At 38.3% G+C, this 21,718-nt stretch overlaps 1 protein-coding gene across 4 annotated transcripts in view; it reads left to right on the top strand.

Annotated features, from left to right (window-relative positions):
- TAPT1 (transmembrane anterior posterior transformation 1) overlaps positions 1-21,475 on the top strand; it is a 66,203-nt gene extending 44,728 nt beyond the window's left edge. For all 4 annotated transcript variants that reach the window (XM_016951383.4, XM_003950291.5, XM_054682794.2 and 1 more), the window contains 7 exons: positions 3,113-3,193; positions 6,533-6,642; positions 8,033-8,092; positions 8,490-8,558; positions 12,027-12,103; positions 15,964-16,124; positions 19,221-21,475. In XM_016951383.4, coding sequence (XP_016806872.1) covers positions 3,113-3,193; positions 6,533-6,642; positions 8,033-8,092; positions 8,490-8,558; positions 12,027-12,103; positions 15,964-16,124; positions 19,221-19,450 — 788 coding nt within the window. In that variant the 3' untranslated portion in view covers positions 19,451-21,475. The remainder of the gene's footprint in view (positions 1-3,112; positions 3,194-6,532; positions 6,643-8,032; positions 8,093-8,489; positions 8,559-12,026; positions 12,104-15,963; positions 16,125-19,220) is intronic.
- Positions 21,476-21,718: the final 243 nt, after the last annotated feature.

Raw genomic sequence — 21,718 nt, 5'->3', positions numbered from 1 at the left:
TATCCTTTTCTTCACTTCATTTTAACATAAGCATTAGCTGAATGTGGAACCCCAGCCTTTCTGGTTTGCATTCTTGAGATGAAGAATTTTAGGTAGTTTTTTACGCATTGGTAATGTGAACTGTGCATTTAGAAAGGTCCTTCAGGAGTTAGGTTGTCTGGAGTAAGCTTATAGCTCGCTTAACACTCTTAGAAGCCTGCATATCTGCAATAAATGTGGATGTTTGTTGGAAATAGTCACTCATTTTATATTTAAAATGTGACTGCAAGTATGTTAAAGTATATCCCTGTTAGTGGTAATATAGCAAGGAAAAAGCTTAATAACCTGAATGTCAGAAATATTTTAAAAGCATTAATACCAATGTTTTTAAGCTTCTTAATAAAGGTTAGGAGAAAACATTCCTAGAAATTTTAATTTTTAATCAATGTAAGAGTTCAGTTCTAATCCGAACCCTGACTATTCTGAAGATGAGATGGTATAAATATGTTGCTGATTGCATTATTTATCTAATATATGTTCGATTATCAGTATCAGACTCTGTTATTCTCATAAAAATTTTATTTCTTTTTATATCTTTGGAGAAACTTAAAATTTGGGTATTTTTTAACTCAAATTTTAAAAGTCAAATCTTGATTTTATAATGTCTATGTAAAACATTTAAATGTAAAAGTTGTGAAAGTGTAAGAATAAAACTTCCAAAAAATCTTCACATAACAGCCTCATTTTTATAGTTATAGTTTTGTATCTTTCATCAAATAAAGATAGAGTTAATTTTTATGATGTCACTTTTTAATCTTTAAGCTTGCCATCCTTCACATCCTTCATCTTATAAAATTGCATTCATTTACCAAATTTATCCATTTTTATTAATCTCTGTCATATTTTGAAATAGTCTGCTTTTCTAAAATTTGTTTTGGGCCAGGCACAGTGGCTCACGCCTGTAATCCCAACACTTTGGGAGGCCAAGACGGGCGGATCACCTGAGATCAGGAGTTGGAGACCAGCTTGGCCAACATGGTGAAACCCTGTCTCTGCTAAAAATATAAAAATTAGCCGGGCATGGTGGCACATGCCTGTAATCCCAGCTACTCCGGAGGCTGAGACAGGAGAATTGCTTGAACCCGGGAGGTGGAGGCTGCATCCAGCCTGGGAGACAAAGCAAGACTCTTGTCTCAAAAAAATAAAAAAATCTTAAAAAATAAAATCTGTTTTGCCTTAAATACACCTTTAATGAGATAAGTTTTTCCCCCTTTCATCAGTATCCTTAGAAATGAAATTATTGCAGATTTTCTCTATACTTGCAGCTGCCATATGTCCAAAAATCAAATACAATTAATTTAAATTCGACGGTAGTTTTGCTTTGTTAGAGTTTACAAAAGTTACTTTGGCTCATTTCAGATAGTGTTTTAAATTTCTCAAGGCCATTTATTTTCAGATAATTCTGTAATGAAGCAAGTCTATATTATACATGTTTGGGAAGTATCAAAAATAAATACATTTCATTGTTAAATTCATTTATGGAAATTAGAAAGGACTTAGCACACATATAGGTACAGCTTGGTGAATAATTCTACAGAATTCCAATTAAAGATACATTGGTAAATTTAACCCCATGAATTAAGATCCACAGTTAGCTGTAGTAACAAAGAATATATTTTGTGTCAGACTTTGATGGAACTTATTCTAGGGCAGACTTTTCTTAGTTTCCTTTAACCTGTATCCTCTTTTGAAGTCACAGAATAAATTAAACATGTGATCTAGACAAATCAAAACAGGTGCACCTGAAAATCCACATGGCCTTGCTCCGGAGGTGCCCTGCCTCCTAAAGAGGCATCTCAGTGCTTGGTACCTTGAGACTCACTGTGCCCTGAGTTCACACTCATAATGAATAGTGCTTCAGCTTTGGAAATAGGAAGCGAGTAGTGCCCACTGGGCTTTGAGGGAGTGAAGGCACAGCTCAAACCCATCACTAATAAGGAGGTGAGCTACCCTGAAAAAGAAGGTACCAGCAACTGACTGGAAGAGCTTAAGGATGCAGGGAAGGTACAGAGAATAAAGGCCAACTCGCTTACAGAGAATGAGGTTTTGCTGTGGAGTAAAAGTTTGTATCATGTTGCTAGAGAATAATGGGGAAAGGTGGAAGTAAAAAAAGAGAAGCAAAGACAGTCCCATGAAGTACATCAGGATGAAATTGAAATTCAGAGCGCTTACAGGAGGTGCGCCATGGCTGAATGATATGGGTGAGGCTTGCATTTACTGAGGCAGTGGGAAAGTAGGGAAATGACAGCAGACTGTAAAAAAGCTTTTGAGATGGGTTGTTATATGAGGGATTGTTTCTAGTCACAGCCCCCACTATTGCATCGGCACACATACATGGGTGTGCCACTCTTAACTGCAGACAAATTTATTTCGTCCCATTTCTTGGTTACACGGTATCTTAGACTATGAGAAAGTTAATAGCTTAAAAAGTGAAATGTGTACACTGGCCTTTAGCAAGAATTCAGTGATTTGCTTTTATTAAATTCCTTCCACCTAATCTCAGCACACAGTTATTAGTTTATGGTAAATATTATGAAGCCCAATTTGGGGTTATTTTACCTCAAGTTCTACATACACCCCCGGAAATGCTATTGTAGTAGCAGGATTCTCTCAGCTAAAGGACTCATCAGTTCAGTAATTGTGTACTATTTACCAGATTGGAAATAGTCTGGGATTTTATACAAGGATTTTGTTACCCAAAGTCTTTCATTTTACTCTTTGCTTCTATTTTTTCTTCCGTAAAATGGAAACAGTTGTCATATGTCCCCAAAGCCCATTGGAGGAACCTAATGACCCAGTCTGAGCCGTTTGATGGTTTGAATACTTTTTGAAGTTTATAGAAAACTGGAATTTCCATACTAGAATTATGTTGGCAAAAGAAGTCAATGGCTTACCAAGGTAGCACCAGCCTATATATACACACACACACACATATATATAAAAAGTTGTATATTTATAGACATTTATACATCGTCTAATAATTTCATCATGTTCTGGCTAAAATAATTATATATGTACTTTATTATGTTGTTTATATACACTACAGTACTTATGTTGTTTTTTTTTCTTTTAGATATTAAGGAACGATTCACAAATTATGTGCTTTTATTGATAGTGTGTCTAAGAAACATGGAACAGTTTTCTTGGAATCCAGGTAACTCACTCTTAACAAAACAGTGTCTTATAATTTTACTTCTAAGCCAAAGTCATTCTTTTACATGGAATAAAATGAATATTGCAGAAAACTTCAAAAGACTTTGGCTGTTTTACTGTTTGGGTATTGGTGAAACAATCATCTGTCACTTAATGACCTTCAGTCAACAATAGACCACATATACGATGGTGGTCCCATAAGATTCTAATGGACCTGAAAAATTCCTGTCACCTGGTCTCCTAGTGTCCTTTTCTGTGTTTAGACATGTTTAGATACACTTACCATTGTGTCACAGTTTGCCTACAGTATTCAGTATGGTAACGTGCTGTACAGGTTTGTAGCCTAGGAGCAATAGGTTATACCATATAGTCTGGGTGTGTGGTTATACCATCTAGGTTTGTGTAAGTACCCTCTATGATGTTAACACAGTGACAAAATTGGCTAACAACACATTTCTCAGAATGTATCCCTGTTGCTGAGCGACACATGACTGTACCTGTTTCAGTAGAATGGATTGGGTATGTTTTCTGTGGTGTAGTGGGATGCTGTCATTTTCCATAAACTCCTCAGTGTCTCTGGAGCTGTATACTCAGTAGGTGAGTGCGCCCTGTTATGCCTGGCAGCTCTGAGCCTTTTCAGTTTTTAACTGTAGTGTACTTTAGTTACCTAAATCCAGAAAGATCGTTTTCATCTTAGGGGTTAACCAGGAGAACCTTTGCTCTTCCCTAACATTATCTTTTACCCATTGATTAGCATTTTAAATAGGGATAAATTAAATATAAAGTAAGGTGGAAATTTTGCTACTTAGGTGCGTCTCTGAATTCAGGCTGACAAGAAATTGTCAAGACTCCATGAATTTTCATTATCCATTCAGTTAGCAGACATTCACTGAGCATATGCTAGTTTCTAGGCACAAGGGCAGGCACTGTGGCAATGTAAAAAATGCTACGACATTTGTAGGACTTACAGGCTAATTAAGGGGAAGTGGGTAATTATAATGCTAAGTGAGCTAAGTGGGAAATGATCAATTTCTCACGTATCTCAAGTAATTTAGAGTTTTTGTTTGAATGTCTGATGTTTTTGTTGGAATCTCATTCTTAAAGGATGCAACCATGTTTTGGATTTCATTTATTACTCCCAGTATTATATATGTTATAGGCATTTATTAACTTCTTAATTTATTTTAATTCATTGGTAATTTTCAAGTAACTGTGAAAAATCAAAAACATATAAAATGAGAGATACGCTCTTGGAGATACATTTTCAGAAGTTTTTTTCATAGAGAAACCATAAGATTAAATGACATCTCACAGCAGCTCGAGTAGGCTACCTGGCTTGTGGTGGAAAAGCCTCTTCCTCCACACACACAGCTAGATTCTTTGTGTACCCAAATTTGTTTTAGTGAATGGTGGTATATTTCTTTATAACTAAGTCACCTAACAGGGTGTCCATGAAGGGCAGAGGGGTATGTGTCACTGGTTCCAGTAGAGTACATGTAAGATCAACAGTTCCCAAAGCTGAGTGGTTAAACCAAAAGACAAATAGTCTTTATGCCTCCTAGACAGCTGGATATTTGAAGTCATATTCTCATTTATACTGCGACTTTTAATAAATTATCTTGCCTCCTTTGTTAGTACTATGGCAGATAATATGATAAATGGAGCACTTGCTTTTATTGATGAATTCACCATTTTCACTCTTGTTTTAGATTTTCACTCTTTTTTTAGGTTTATTAAAATTTCTTTAAAAAAAAAACCAACAAAGTGCCATTTATGGAAGGTTGCTCTAAGTTCTCAGGGTCATGAGGAACATAAAAACAGCACTAGCCATTTTGTATGCCAGGCACATTGCTGTGCACCATTATCTCATTTAGTTCTCATAATAATTAAGTGTAGACACTTACTATCCTTAACCTTGTGGTTGAGGAAGCTGGAATTTAGCTCATTAAGAAACTTGCCCTTTGCTAGTGATGTGGATTAAAAAAAAAACTTGTCCAAGGTCATATAGCAGTTAGTAGCAGAGCTTATTGGCGAAAGAGGTCCCTTGATTTCCAAAACCTGATGTGATGCCAGACTCACAGAAGCTGTCTACACGGTCAGCCGGGATAGCCCAGCTGTGTCATCTCCATCCCACCTTCCGGCTACCTGGGTCTTGAGTTGCTGTGGGTCCTTGTCAGCATTTCTCCCTATCTTTTTCTTGCTGTGTCCCACTCTTACATTCTTTTCCAAGTTCTTAGGAGGTTGTCTGTAGGTGTGTTTCATCAGGTACCTGATACTGAATTGGCATTAAAAAAATTTTTTTATTGATGCATAATTTGCATAGTTTGGGTGTGCAAGTGATAATTTAATGTATTCATATAATTTGTGAAGATCAAATCAGTGTACTTGGGATATCCATTACCTTAAATATTTGTCTTTTTGTTAGAACCAGTCAAATTCTTCTCTTCTACCTATTTTGAAATACACAGTAGATTATTGTAAACTATGGTTACCCTATTTATCTAACACTAGGTCTTAGTTGAATAGACATTTAAATATAATGGTGAGCAAATTTATCAGGCTAACATCTGTATGACAGTGAAACAAAGGATTGATTAATATCTTTACATTGTAGTGATCAAAGAAGGAGAAGACTGCTCATCTACAAAGACTACAGCACATCTCTTCTAGCTATTTACTGTCACATTGAGGCAGCTATGGAATTAAAGGATTTTCTAAGGAACCTGCTTAATCTAGTCATCCCATCAGCATGTCAGCACGTAGGCTTCGTGAAGGCAGAGGCTCTCTGCTAAACCACTGGAGCCCGCATGTAAAGCAGTTCTTGGCACTTAGAAAGTACTGAATAAATATTTGGGTTTTTGTTGTTGTTGTTTGAGACGGAGTCTTGCTCTGTCGCCCAGGCTGCAGTGCAGTGGCGCGATCTCAGCTCACTGCAACCTCCACCTCCTGGATTCAAGCAATTCTCCTACCTCGGCCTCCCAAGTAGCCGGGACTACAGGTGCACGCCACTATGCCTGGCTAATTTTTGTATTTTTAGTAGAGACAGGGTTTCACCATTTTGGCCAGGCTGGTCTCAAACTCCTGATCTCAGGTGATCCAAAATGCTGGGATTACAGGCGTGAGCCACTGCGCCGGGCCTGAGTAAATGTTTGTTGAATGAAGTATCCTTTAACTTGATACAGTATAGCTCTTTTGATAAAGGTTATAATTGAATGCTAGTTCATCATTTACTGAAAATGCTACAGTTTTGTTCTAGAGATTTCATATTTCTCTGGTAGCCTGTGATATGGATTCTGTTCATATTAAGATATTTCGTTGTTTTTCTTTTTTCTATTTACAGATCATCTCTGGGTGTTGTTTCCAGATGTCTGTATGGTAATTGCATCAGAAATTGCCGTGGATATTGTAAAACATGCCTTTATCACTAAATTCAATGACATTACTGCAGATGTATGTATTTTGATATGCACTTCAATGTTTAAAGTTTACTTCTGTTGCTTAATTTTTAAAAGTTGTAGAATAATAGGAGTTTGTTAATACTTTAAGGTCAGAATTGTAATTTTAAGTTTCTAAAAATTATTACACTATTGAAAGTATTCTGTTTTAATATTAGGCAATGATAATTCCATATTCTTGGGGTAGAAGTATAGACCAGCCAGTAGTCGAAGTCACAGTGTCACTAACTCAAAATCATTCTGATCAGTTAACACTGTCATAATCTGTTTAAAGACTTTAAAATCACATTGTTTCTATTTTAAAACTTAGACCATCAAAAGTTTTCTCTCTGGCTAGGTTTTTAAAATATTTTATATTTAAAAGTTGATTTTTTTCCACGATTATGAATAGGTTCCTGCTAAGTTTTAGAAGACGAGAGCCTACATTTTTCTGGTGAAAGTGTTTAAACTTTGAGAAATTTGTTTTATGTTCTAACCAGATGTTCTGGATAATTTCTAGAAATAGATATGTGGCTATAGATTTATTGCATATAAAACATAAGAAAGTTTCCTAATGTAGTTCTCATTCCTGTCTCAGTCCCAAAATAAATAATAGTTCCACAGTTTTCTAGATTTTACTGGGTGGTACTTTTAATAACAGTCTCACAGTAATATTTGTTTTGTTTCAAAAGGCAATTATTTAAAATAAAATGCAGTTGCAACAGCTGTGATTCAATTATGAGTTTCTGAATGTTTTAATATACTTAAAGTAAATACAGTTTTGTACTTTTTTGTAAAGCACTGATAAAGTAATTTCACCATTTACTTTCTCAGCTTTCTTAATGCAGAATTATTCCCTTTTCATAGGATCATTTATTTAGCATCTGAAGTCAAAATTAATAGGCTTGATTGAGACACTTGTGCACTTTTTAGTGGTAATGATCATTCACAAGTGCCTTCATATTTACTATGTTCCCTAACTTAGTTTTATGTCTTTTTCAGCATTCATTTTTCTCAGAAGGCATTATTATGGTTAGACAAACAGTAATTTTTTTAAACTATTCATTTAATTTAAAATTTCAAAATTATTTTATATACATTACACTACTTAAAATAGTCACTCTTCCCCAAATTCTAAACTCTCAGGATCATAGTCATTGGATATTTATTCCCCTTTAAAGAAAAACCTTTAGAAGATCTATGAATGTTAACAGTTCGGTGGAATTGAGGTTACATTTTACCTTTACTGTAGGAAAACAAATAAGGAAATTATGCCCAGATGTCAGCTTGGTTATTAGCACTTGTTCCTGGTTAATTATTAAATGTTTTTATTAATAAAGTCGCAGTCTTTCCACATGATATATTTTTACTGTATTACTTGATATTTCATTCTTGTTTGTTTTTAGGTCTACAGTGAATATAGAGCCAGTCTTGCTTTTGACCTTGTTAGCAGCCGACAGAAAAATGTGAGCATTTATCAAGGGCGTAGTCTGAAATTAACAAAGGCATAGTCTGAAATTAACTGAATAATGATTAATTTAGCATGAAATATTAACTAAAGGAAAGCTACATAAACTGCCTACTGATCTCTATTCTCAACACTAAATAAACATTTACAAATTAAGAATAATAGTAATACTTAACATTAAGTAATATATGCTCTTTGCAGCATTTTAAGTTATTCAACTTTGTATTTAAGACTTGTGAACATTTGGATTTCCACATCATTTTATAAGTGCCAGGTTCTGTTCTTGCTCCATAGCCTCACCTGTTTAGAACGTTTGCTGGTAATAAGTGAATAGTACTTTTAAAATGCTGTTTAAATCCCATAAATCTGAATCTTTTGCTTCTTTCTCTGTTCAGGCATACACTGATTATAGTGACTCTGTAGCACGGAGGATGGGCTTTATTCCTCTCCCACTAGCTGTTTTAGTAAGTGCATACTTTTTAATGTTTTTTGTAACAAAGTAGCCATCATTATAGAATATTAATAAATGGATTATTAATATGATTGTTTCAAAAGGACTTGATATAAAAATTAAGGGTAAATAACTTGGAAGAAAATTTTGTTTTAAATTATAGCAGTAGCTTATATATCCGAATATCTATTGGTTGAGCCATCCAATAGATGAGTGACGCTTAGCTGTTTTATGTAAATGGCTTTCCTAACAATGAGAATACTCTTTTTTGCTTATTCATTTAGTAAAAAAACATTTTTTTAATGGAAATATCTGAGCATGGGCATTAACGTGGCCACTGCAACACATATTGGTGGACGTATAAATTAATCCAGTGTTTCTACAAGGCAATGTGACAGTATCATGCTTTAATTCAGTCATTTCATTTCTAGGAATTATCCTAAAGAAATAGTTATAAAAGACACACAATGATTTATGGGCATGGCTTTGCATTTCAGTGACATTTGTAATAATAAAAAGTTAGAAACAAATGAAATAGGTTAAAAAATTATGGTATGCCCAAATGAAGACATATTCTCTATCAGTGGTAATTAATACTTTTTAAAAATTGTCCAAACTTTTTGCAATGAAAATTCCTGCTTTTATACCCAAGAAGTATGTATTTTTTTTTTACTCGGGAGGCTGAGGCAGGAGAATGGCGTGAACCTGGGAGGTGGAGCTTGCAGTGAGCCGAGATCGTGCCACTGCACTCCAGCCTGGGCGAAAGAGCAAGACTCCATCTCAAAAAAGAAAGAATAAAAAGAAATATGTATTTTTTTCAAAAGTACTACTGAAACTTACTAAATCAACCCTCAACAAGTCATCAACTTTGAATATTTTAATGAATTGCCCACAACAGGCTTGCAAATAGTTTCTAGCCAGGTTAGGCTATAATAATGTTAATTAAGACGATTTGTTTAGCCTGGCTTAGTGGCATGCACCTGTAGTCCTAGCTACTCAGGAGGCTGAGGCAAGAAAAAAAAATTTGCTGGCTGCACTTGTATTTGATTATGTTCTTTCTTGACTACCGATTCTAACATCAAAACAGATGCAACCAGCTGGGCACAGTGGCTCACACCTGTAATCCCAGCACTTTGGGAAGCTGAGGCAGGTGGATCACCTGAGGTCAGGAGTTTGAAACCAGCCTGGCTAACTTGGTGAAACCCCATCTCTACTAAAAATACAAAAATTAGCCAGGTGTGGTGGCAGGTGCCTGTAATTTCAGCTACTTAGGAGGCTGAGGCAGGAGAATCACTTGAACCTGGGAGGGAAGGTTGCAGTAAGCCGAGATCGCGTCACTGCCCTCCAGCCTAGGCAACAAGAGCAACACTCCATCTCAAAAAAAAACAACAAAAACAAAACAAAACAAACAAATGCAACTGTCTTTTTTGCCAAAGGATATCTAGACTTCTATAGCTGCAGTCTCATGCAAATCAGCTAAGAAATATGTAAAGAAAGTGAAGGTCATACCAGCTATGTTTTAGACCAGCTTCCTTGACTTTTTTTTAGATGACAGATGATTAATAGGCTTAATGCTATTTAAATTTCAGTGTGCCTTTACAGACAACCACATCCCTAAACATTTTTAATTATATTAATAGCTTGCTTATTACATCATAATATAGCTTTCTTTTGCTTCGGAAAAGGAACTCCTAGAATTTCGGAAAAATGGAGGCTTCTAAATAATAAAATTGTTTGTTAAAGGCTTAAGAGATTGATAAAATAGAATATTAAATATTTCCGCATTTGTTTACTACAACTAGAAATATGAAACATACAAATATAAGGATAAACCTACAAGGCCTGAATTTTTTTTTTTTTTTTGTAAGGATTGGTCAGATGGTTGGATTTAAATATGATCCTGCTTTGCCAAATAATAATTGACTTATTTGTCTAGTAACTTGTCAGAAAATTCATAGTATGAACTTTTTTTGATTTAGTATTTAAAAATTTTTCTTCAATCCTTGTTTTATTCTTTAAATGAGTTTTTATGGCTGTTATACCAAAATATTTATGAATAATTAATAATTGACAAAACACTTTTGGAACACCTGCAGTGTGCTGAAAGGGGGTTATATAGTTAGGCAGAGATCTAGTGGGCTTCCTTCCATAGCACTTTGCTCACAGAGCTTCGTCGTGTGCCACAGTTTTGGCGGGCATCCAGGAGCCTTGAGAAATACACCGAGGCCTCTGTGACAAGTTAATTCTTTAATTAAGGCACAAGGATGGCAATTTTTTCTTCTAAGCGTTACATTGGGTCGTAAAATGATTTTATATCCGAAAAAAGGAAGAAAAAATGTGTATTAAAGTCTCATGGAAATTGAGTAAAAGTTAACTGATAATATGCTAGATGAAAGTATAGTTATTTAAGCCTTAAATGTGATCATTGGTTTGCCTTTCATATTAATGAATAAAATCCTGGAGTCATGTTAACTTCAGTCACAATTGCCTATACAGTAGACATTACCCTGTAGAGACTGTGACACGGTTGAGGGCTTCCATTGTCACTTTTCTCATAGTGAGAGTTTATTGAACATATGACAAGCCATTGCCCCAGCTCTTCCCAATTGTTCTTTTATTAAAAGCATTTTTAAATGTCTTTTTAAATGTGTACCATTATGATGTTTATTTAAGATACCCTAATAGACTTTGGATAACTTGACATTACTAGATAAGACGACTTCTCCCTAATTCTCTATTTCTCTTTTAACATATGGGTATAGCAGCACTTGTAACGTGTGGACATTTTCCTTTAACTGATTCCACCAGATTTATTCAGCAGACTTCCAAGGATAATGCTTTTATTCGTTTATTTCTGTGAAAGAAGTAAGAAAATGGATATTTAACTGTATCCAAAAGAGAGAACTGTTTCAATGTTTAATTAATTTTTTAATAGTGTTTAGTTTTTCTAAATACAAAACTTTTAAGGTTCCATTTTTCCTGTGTTCCCTGTGAGTTACTGGGGGTTCTTAAAAGAGTCAAGAAAGGACGGAGGGCAAAAAAAGCAGGAATAAGGAAACGCCCACCAAATGATTCTAGCTTTGGTGTGGACACGTGTAGCAAGATGAAATCATTTGTACTTTGCAGAATAATATTTTATAAAAATCAGCTGCTTTGCATCCCTGTGAGGTGTAAGTGTGACATTCATGACCTAGGTATAGGGCCGAACTTAGAGAGTCCACAGGAGTCAAACTGTTGCACTAGCCACAGGCATCCCAGATTTGCTTGAACCAATCCAAATGTACCACAGAAGGTTTCACAAGCAGGCAGATTTTGATACAAATTGACAAATCTGCCTTCTTGGATTTTTAGACAAAGGCCATAGATATATGCCTAAAATGTTAAAGTCAGCATGGAGAAATCTTTTTAAGTATTAACTAATAACTCTGTGGTTGTGTGTTCTGTTTGTGTGTTTTTGTTGTTTTGGTTTGTTTCTGGCTAGCTCATCAGAGTTGTAACAAGCTCAATTAAAGTGCAAGGAATCCTGTCTTATGCCTGTGTCATACTCTTCTATTTTGGGTAAGATTATTCTTGAATATGTTTTTGGCTATACAGTAAAGCATAAATGCAAGATGTAATGGAAGTTAATAGCATCCCAATCATACTACTCCCAATCTATGCCAGGGGTTTCCATTCAACAGCTATACCTCCAAGTGTATTTATTTGTGACTCAGTTAGATTAACTACACTGCTATTTGGTAGTAGTATTAATAGTACTTTAGATTTTATTTTAATTTTTAGCAAAATCTTAAAGCCCTTTTTGCTTAAGATTTAGGTTTCACTCACATTTTTTTGATGAATAAAAGCCTGCCATTGCAGACATGTTTTCATATTTAAAAACATCTTTGACCCTCCAATATGTTTGCCACATTGAGTTGTTCAGCACACTGTAGGCAGGCATCACGTAAACCCAAATGTAATGCACAAGCTTAGGTTTTCTGTCTGTGACCAGTGGAATCCATCTGCAGGTTTGTTGGTCTCATGATCTTACATTTTGGTTGGGGGAGACATACAGTAAATTAACAACTAATTAAGATAGAAATAAATGGTATGAAGAAAATAACAATGTAAAGTGATGATTTTGCCATTGTTACTTTTCTCAAGAAGTGAACGATGATAAAGTACCCAGACCTGGCAGTCAATTAACTTACTGAAAAATTAAACGGGAAACCTGTTCCACCCTCGCCTAGGTGGTGTGCATCAGGAGCTTCACTCAGGGAGGGGTGGTCTGAGAGGGTTCGAACTTGAATCCCTCCAGAGGAAAAAGGTTGGAGGGTAAGCAGAGCAGTCACAACTTGAGCGGTGGATTTGCTTAGAGTTCCAGTTTCATGGTATTTTTAGTGTGTTTTTCACATTGTTTCCTGCCCAGGGCTTAGCACACTACCTAGCATGTGCTCAGGAAGCTTCTGTTGAAGTAGCATGAGAATAGTCACTTACTGTCTGCACTTTCCACCTCTCCACCAAGTATCCTGAGTCGTGAGCCTGCTTCCCAGCTCCTGCAGTAGCGGGCTCAGGCCCTTGTCCTGCAGAGCTGTGTGTAGGTCATGTGGCTAATTTCAGTGTTTCACAGAGGATGAGGTTCTGATCACACTGTACAGCATTGCCTGTTGTTTGTTTGAATGAGTATGTAAATGGTTTACTATATTAATGTAACTCTTTTCATTTTTTGACATTAAAAAACATTAAGACCTTCCTTTTCTAATGTAGATTCTCACACCGCCCCTCAATGTTTTTAACATTGTGCTGTGTTTACGAAGTGGTGTTGCTGTAATCTCAATGGGAATAATTGTTAGACAATCTAATTATTCTAGTGTTTTTTACATAATAATCAGGAAATGAAGCATGTATATGCTACATCTGAAAACCTTTGTTTAGTTACACTTGCCTGTGCATAGTTCACCCAGGGGTATGTGCTTTAATCTTGAGTTACTTAGAATTCAGGGCACCTGTGCCCCCAGCCTCCCGTGTCGCCTCACTTCTCCACCTGGATAGTGCAGCCAGACAGATCTGCTTACTCACCTTTCTACTTTATTCACCTACTCTAATCCTCATCTCAGGGTGATTCCTAAATTATCCTCTTCTCCTTCAGAAGCTTTCTCAAAACTACCTTGTCCATGCCTTCTTTATCAATTAATTACACCAAACCCAGGAATGTGTCTTCAGTTAAAAAAATAAAATCAGAATTCATTTGGGCTTTTTGACATACAATGCCGAACTTTCTCCCACCACACCCGGTTTCTCCTCTTTCCCTCCAGACTCACTCTTGCCAGCGAAGGTGGGAGGACTTGCCAGCCTCTGCCGTTACTGCTCTCTGCCCAGTGCCCCTCAGGGAATAGCTGCTTAGCAGCAGGGCCTGGGCCTGGGCCTGGGCTGGTCTAGGGCTTGGCCAAAAAGAAGCCAGACAAGTGCCCTGCCTTGATGTCACAGAAATTCCCAACAACAAATAGACAACAACTAGAAAAACAAGTCACTCTATTGACAGTTGGTAGGAATCATTAGGAAGAAAAGCACAGTAGTATGAGGAGATGAATGGGAGAGGCAGATGCAGCTGCCTTAGAGGGTGGCCAGGGCAGGCCTCTCTGGTGAGCTGGTGTTTCAGTAAGGAAGGGAGCTGTGCAGCCACCTGGGAAGAGCGTAGGCTCAGCAGAAGGGCACGGGGACACAGGCCTGATGGAGGAACAGCAGGCGCCAGGCAGCTGCAGTAGTCCATGAGCAGCCATGGGGGAGGAGGGCCCGGGGACGGGAGACTATAAAAGGAGCTGAGCAGAAGATGGCATGGTGGCTCATGCCTGTAGCCCCAGGACTTTGGCAGGCTGGGTGGGAGGATTGCTTGAGCCCAAGAGTTTGAGACCAGCCTGGGCAACATAGCAAGACCCCATCTCTACAAAAAAGAAAATTAGCTGGGCGTGGTGGCATACACCTGTGGTCCCAGCTGTGCAGGAGGCTGAGGTGGGAGATTGCTTAAGCCCAGGAGTTCAAGGCTGCAGTGAGCGATGATCATGCCACTGCACCACAGCCTGGGCGACAATGCAAGACTGCCTCTTAAAAAAAAAAAGAAAACCAACTTCTTCACTGGTTATAAAACTGGCATTGAGGTTAATGTGAGACTTTTTTCTTCCCATACTTTTTTCCAGATTTGTATTGAATGCCTTAAAATATTCATATTCTTTGACCCAGAAATTTTATTTCTGTAGTCATAGGTATCTAGGTATCCTAAGGAAATACAGATTTAACGTGTTTTCTTAATCAGAAACTTTTTAGTAGAAGCAAAATATTGAAAATAATCTAAATATCCAGAAATAGGAGTTGTTTGGAGCTTTGTTATTTGATAACCCATATAGTGATGTTATAAGGCCATTTAAAATAATGTCACTGAGGAACATTAACTGATATGGAACAAATTCATGATACATTGTTATATAAATAACAACAATAATAACAAAATTGCTTGCCATTTCTGTGTGCCAAGCACTGCTCTAAGCACCTTACCTGACTGCTCTCCTTTCCAGATTAGCTGGTTAAGTAGCTTGCCCAGGTGCACACAGGTTCTAAGCAGTGGACTCAGGACTCCACACAGACACACTTCACCCCAGAGTCCATGCTCTGCCTCCTGACTCCACTCGCCTACTGCCTTGTAAAATAGACCATTTCTATACAGCAAGAAAGTACAAATAGAGGCGTACTCAGAGAAAGCGACTGAAAGATAACATACTAAATGTCACAGTGATTATCATAAGGGTGTGGAATCATGTAATTTTATTATGTTCTTTTTTGTTCATCTGCATGTGCTAAATGTATTTGTTGTGTAATAAAAGAATAAATGTTATAATATTTAATACCAGGAAAAATTTCTAAATGGTATAATTTCTTATAAGAGAACTAAGGAGGCCAGGCATGGTGGCTCACACCTGTAATCCCAGCACTTTGGGAGGCCGAGGCAGGTGGATCACAAGGTCAGGAGTTTGAGACCATCCTGGCCAACATGGTGAAACCCTGTCTCTACTAAAAATACAAAAATAGCCGGGCGTGGTGGCGGATGCCTGTAATCCCAGCTACTTGGGAGGCTGAGGCCAAGAATTGCATGAACCCAGGAGGCGGAGGTTGCAGTGAGCCAAGATTGTGCCACTGCACTCCAACCTGGGTGACAGAGTGAGACTCTGTCTCAAAAAAAAAAAAAAAGAGAGAACTAAGGAATTCCGAAGTTTTACTTTGTGGCAAGGAGGCCTCAGAAAACTCAAGATTTGTGTAAGTTCCTCTAAATCCCTAATCTGTCCCCGTCCCATGCTGCCCCACCTTCTCCTTAGCCATGGTAGTAGATGGCATTCACAGGGATTTAGATGAATTCCAACGGATGTGGTTTGTTTTGTTTCTGTTTTTAGATTGATATCCCTGAAAGTACTTAATAGCATCGTGCTGTTGGGGAAATCGTGCCAGTATGTGAAGGAAGCCAAAATGGAAGAGAAGCTGTCGAATCCTCCCCAAACCTGCACTCCAGGCAAGCCGTCCAGTAAATCACAGAACAAATGTAAACCCTCTCAAGGTAGGTTTGGTCCCTTTCTTCACTTCCCTGGATCATTTTCAAAAAATTAAATCACAGTTTGATCAATGTTAAGCAACGCTTTAAAGATTGGTTTCCCTTTGCATAGATTTTTGGGTCTTTTAATGGTTGTGTTTTAGATTTCATCCCATATATACCTGGCCCAATGTTCTGAGTTTTTCCATTTACTCATTCGCTGTTCCACATTGAGCACCTGCGACACATCAGCTCCAGTGGATACAGCAGTGGGGTGGAAAGGCAATTCTCTGCTCCCATGGAGCTTGTTCTAGATTGTCGGGAAGAGGGGTAGAGAGAAGTAAATATGCACTATGTCAAGTGACGGGGAACTGCAGAGAAAACAAAAGCAGGACGGGGAAAGGGAAGTACAACAGGGAGTTGGGCCCTCCCCCAAGTGTGAGGAGATGGCACTGCACAGAGTCCTGGAGCCCGAGACAGCGCATCCAGCCTTCCAGGAGCAGCTCCCAGGCAGAGGCCCGGCAGGCCCAGCAAAGGCACCAAGGCAGGAAGATGCTTGGCGCATAAAAGGACATTAAAAGCCAGGTGGCTGCAGTGGCCCATCCCAGGGAAAAGGACTGGAGAGGGGGTCTTGGGGGCCATGGAGGGCTACAGGCTGTTATGAGAACCTTCCAGGTGGAAGGGGGCTGTTGCAGGGCTTTGAGCGGAGCAGTGGCATGGTGCAGCTGACATTTTAAAAGGATCATTCTCAAGCTTTGTGGAAAATAAACTCCAGAGGGGTGGGCCCAGAGGTAGGGACTAGAGAGGCAGCTATCTGGCCAGGAGCAGGGTAGGTGGTGTGAGCAGGGAGACCTGGCCAGGTTCTGGATAGACCTGGGAGGTTTGCGTGAAGTATTTGCTGGTGAGGAAGTTATGCAGTGTGAGAAGAATAGGTGAGTTCAGGATGATTCCAAGGTTTCTGGGTTGGAAGATTTGGAGGAAGAACTGGGACGTTGACTTAATTTTTGTTGTTAGGTGGCAGTTCCCTGTTCACAGAGGTATTTGTTCATATAACTTTTAGTTTAAATGATGTATTTTTTTTTTTTTTTTTTGAGACGGAGTTTTGCTCCGTCGCCCAGGCTGGAGTGCAGTGGCGTGATCTCGGCTCACTGCAAGCTTCACCTCCCAGGTTCACGGCATTCTCCTGCCTCAGCCTCTCGAGTAGCTGGGACTACAGGTGCCCACCACCACGCCCAGCTAATTTTTTGTATTTTTAGTAGAGACGGGGTTTCACCATGTTAGCCAGGATGGTCTCGATCTCCTGACCTTGTGATCCGCCTGCCTCGGCCTCCCAAAGTGCTGGGATTACAGGCGTGAGCCACCATGCCCGGCCTAAATGATGTGTTTTTAAATGTGTGGAATAACTGTGTGCAAGGTCATAGAGGAGATGCTGAAGAGAGAAAAATAAAGGATGTCCTTCAAGGCCTCATGTAACTACAGGGGTCCAAATAGGTGAGCAGAGGGTTTGGAGGGACAGGAGAGGGTGGTTCTTCTAAACTAAAAGCTTGAAGGATGAAACTGGCCCAGGGCAGACTGGTGGAATGGGCACTCCCGAAGGGCCAGCATGAGTTAGATCATGGAGACCTGGAAAAGCGTCTGGAGAACTAGCAGCTCAATATGGCAAGTGTGGAGTGTGCTTCAGAAAGAGGGAGGAGAGGAGAGTTGGGCTGGACTGGAGTCCTACCTGAAAGTGGGTCTGTGCTCATCATCTGTACTTAACCGGAAGCGAAAATAAAGTAAAATAACAATGTGTATAATCACTGGGAAATTATTTTTTTCATTATAAGAACACTGTTAGTAATAAGGATTGCATTTTTTTCAACCAACTAGGTAATTCATAGTGGGGCCTGTACGTGTTCTCTTGTTATGCATATTAGTTAAGAAGTTAGGCTAGGCATGGTGGCACATGCCTTTAATAATCCCAGCACTTTGGGAGGCTAAGGCAGAAGCAGCGCTTGAGCCCAGGAGTTCGAGACCAGCCTGGGCAACCTAGTGAGTCCCATCTCTACAAAAAATATAAAAACAAAAAGTTAGTAAGCGTCACTCTTGCTTTCAAGGAGGATCCAGTCTAATGGGGATAAAAGCTTTAAGCACGTACTGCAGGGCAGGGCCATTGACTCAGGGGTCATGTTATGAGAAGTACATTCAGGACGATGACCTGAGTGTTTGCTCAGAATGTCTTGGAGGTCAGGAGAACACAGACTGGAGAACATGCAGGAGGGTGTTGAAGTCAAGCTAAAGAGAGGGAGGGGGCTGTCTCTCAAAGCTGCATCAGATTCATCACGTTGTAAAAGAGACAAAAGACAGCGGTTCTGGGGGTGAGGGCAGGAGAGAGGGATTACTACAAGAGAGCTGGATGTGTCATTACCTCCATCATGGCAGTAGTGTGACCAGGTGTATGCACATGTCAGAACTCATCAGATTATACATTTTAAATGTGTACAGCTGATGGTGTGTCTTTTTTGCCTCAAAGAAGCTGTTCTTACATGGATTGAATGTATGATTCAGATGAGTCTCTCCAGGCCCCAGCCCAGCTGTCCCCAAAGCCAGGCTCCAGGATCTCTGTGGCCTAAAATAAACATTGGGGGTTTTGTTTATTTGTTTGTTTGTTTTTAACCTCTGATTTGGACTTCCCAGAGATGATGATGCTAAACCATCTGTAGCTGAAGTGATTACAGATGACAGGTGGAATGTAGTAAAGTCTTCTTGGCCCACTCCCTGATGTTCTGTATTGGAGCAAGTGTTAATGTTTCAGGACTGCCAACAGTCATGTTAGGTCTTGATTATATAGAGAGGAGCCGTAATGTAGGAGTTGTGATCTTTCTGCAGTTGGGTGATGGCATTGTTTGTGTGATACGAGCAATGTAATGTACCCTTCCATAAAGTTGAACAAACAGATGATTAGCCTCTAAGTTTTATTATAAATGATGGCTGCTTATACAACATGCTATTTGGTTATCATTTGCTTTATCGGAAAGCATGGATAATGGGCACTTTTTTCAGCACCACTGTATTGGTAAGTTTGTATTTATTAATAATTGGAGAAAAGTCTTTCTCTAATTTAATGGATCTATTTTATCACAGGCCTTTCCACAGAAGAAAACCTGTCTGCCTCCATCACCAAACAGCCTATTCATCAAAAGGAAAATATCATACCATTACTTGTGACAAGCAATTCTGATCAGTTTTTGACAACTCCAGATGGTGACGAGAAGGACATAACGCAGGACAATTCTGAATTAAAACACAGATCCTCAAAGAAAGATTTGTTAGAGATAGACAGGTTCACAATTTGTGGAAACCGAATCGACTGAATCTGTGGCTTCATGCGCTGAAGAAGCTGGGTCCTGGGGCAACAAGTGCTGTGTTGCCAGGACAGATAGATGCTAAACATGGCACTTAAATATTTATTTAAAAACTTAAATTATTATTGGCAAGCAAATCTTAGTATCTTTCTTCCAGTAATATGGCCTGGCTGAGGGTCAGACCACAGGACAGGAGCGACCTCCGGCCTTGACTGTCTGGGAAGCTTGATGGATTATAAAACTTCCTCCTGCCTGGCCAAGCAGCAGCATCACTTCCAGGACCCAACGAAGGCAACATCAAAATCTTTTTTGCTTTGTCAATCTGGGCTTCCAGAATGTTGAATTTGCCTCAAGGCCTCTTCAGTATAAGGAAATACCTGGAAAACTGTGAAACTTTTACCACGACGTAATCTTTCCAGTCTCATACTATTTTCACAAACAGTTTTCAAACGTTACTTCATCTGCCAAAGCATTAAAAAAATTAAACATAAGTCAAGATAAATGTTCTTACCACCAGAATAACCCTTAAAGATGTATCTTAATTAATCAGAATAAAAGGCTACCTTAAATAAGACATGATGAATAGTAGCATTTTGTAGGGTTAAAAAAAAAAAACGCTAAACTAGTTTATTTATTAAAAAAATAATTAATGAAGGCTATGCATTACTGGGAAAAATCCTTCATAATTTTTCAGTTTACTCTTTAAAGCAAAATGTGAGCTGTATGTCATTTAATTGGTGGATAAAACATAAATTTCCTTACAAAAGGGCACTTTTTACACCAAGGAAGCAGAGCAGTGTTAACTTTAAGGTATACTTAACTGATTTTGCTTTAAAACTAATTACTTCATAAATTATTACAGCTAAAAGGATTTGATGTTGAACAGGCTGAAAAATTGTCAATGTACAAAATTCAAAACTGTCAACTTTAACTGTAAAGTAAATGCTCCAAGTGTGTTAGGCAGCATCATCTTGCTTGGGCTTACCAAATGCATTAGTCTTTCTGTTTGGGTCGACAGCGAGTGTGCCTGTGCTGGGGCAGGGTGTGTGTTCTGTGGGAGGGTGTCTGTGGGGATGTGACTATCAGGGTGGGCCTGTGCTGGGGATGGGGCAGGCCTGGATCTGGAGAGGATTTTGTGTGAAAGTAAATGGGGTGTTTGAGGCGTATGGGTGGCTGTTGGTGTGGGGAGGCATCTGTGTATGGCTGTTGGGAACAGCAACCAAAAGGTGCTTTTTGGTTTTATTTGAGATCAAGATTCTGTTTCCGCTTAATTACTAGTTTGTGGTCTATATCATAGAAGTTATTTCCCACCCCATTTTATCTTGACAACCGTGTTTGCATTTCTGTAAAACTTCTACAACTTCTGGTTTCAGAACTGTCCAGAAGATGGTACTGTTAACTGTTATTTCCTTTGATGTTTTGATTTTGAAGTTTAGCTCCCATGCAAATGTTTCAGGCATACATACATAGGCAGAAAGCAATTTTTAGGTGATTTGTCTGTTTCTTGGATGAAATATAAAGCAAGCTTTAATGTTCTGACTTGTTCATTTGAAATACAAAAAAGTAAGTGAATTTTAATGTTTTGCATTAACTAAAGAAATCTGAAGATTAATGTTGAGGAAATTGTATGCACATGCCTTTGTGAAACCAGGAAGTATTTTAAGTTAAAAATGAAAAAGCTTTTAATTGCTTAATGTGTGTTTTAATGGAGCCCCATTTTAGAATTATTATTTTTTCCGTCTCCCTTTACCAACAAAAGGAACAATGCCACGGTGAATGGAATAGTTTGGGGAAAGCTTTGCCAAACACAACCCTGATTTCAGAGCAGGAACATGGTTTGGATAGATCTTCAGTTCCGCTTGAATTATTCTGTTACTGCGCTGTCATTTTCAGAAGATTTCCATTCCTTTGCAGATGCTGTTGGGAGTTCGGGATTATGTTCATTTCTTCTGTTATAATGGCATTCAGTACTAATTTTATAAGTGCATCTTGTGTGAATCTCAATAAATTCAGTTTTGTAATCTTTTTTAAAAAGGTCACTGAATTTATTTTAATACTATTGTATTTGGTAGAGTGAATTTCCCACTGTATAATAAGAATTTATTTGTAATTCACAAGTGATAGAGCTATCTTAATTTGAATTATTGCTTTGGTCTTAATGGTGGCAAAATGTTTAATTTTGTCTTTGGAAAAAATAGGCTGGGCCTTGATTATAGACCATTTAATATTTCTCAGCAAATGAAGGTATTTGCATTTTACAAGTGTTTTGAATGTCAC

Source organism: Pan troglodytes, chromosome 3, assembly GCF_028858775.2.
Source record: "Pan troglodytes isolate AG18354 chromosome 3, NHGRI_mPanTro3-v2.0_pri, whole genome shotgun sequence".
Classification (NCBI taxonomy): Eukaryota; Metazoa; Chordata; class Mammalia; order Primates; family Hominidae; genus Pan; species Pan troglodytes.
Note: the sequence above shows the minus strand (reverse complement) of the source record. Positions and strands in the feature narration are given on the sequence as shown.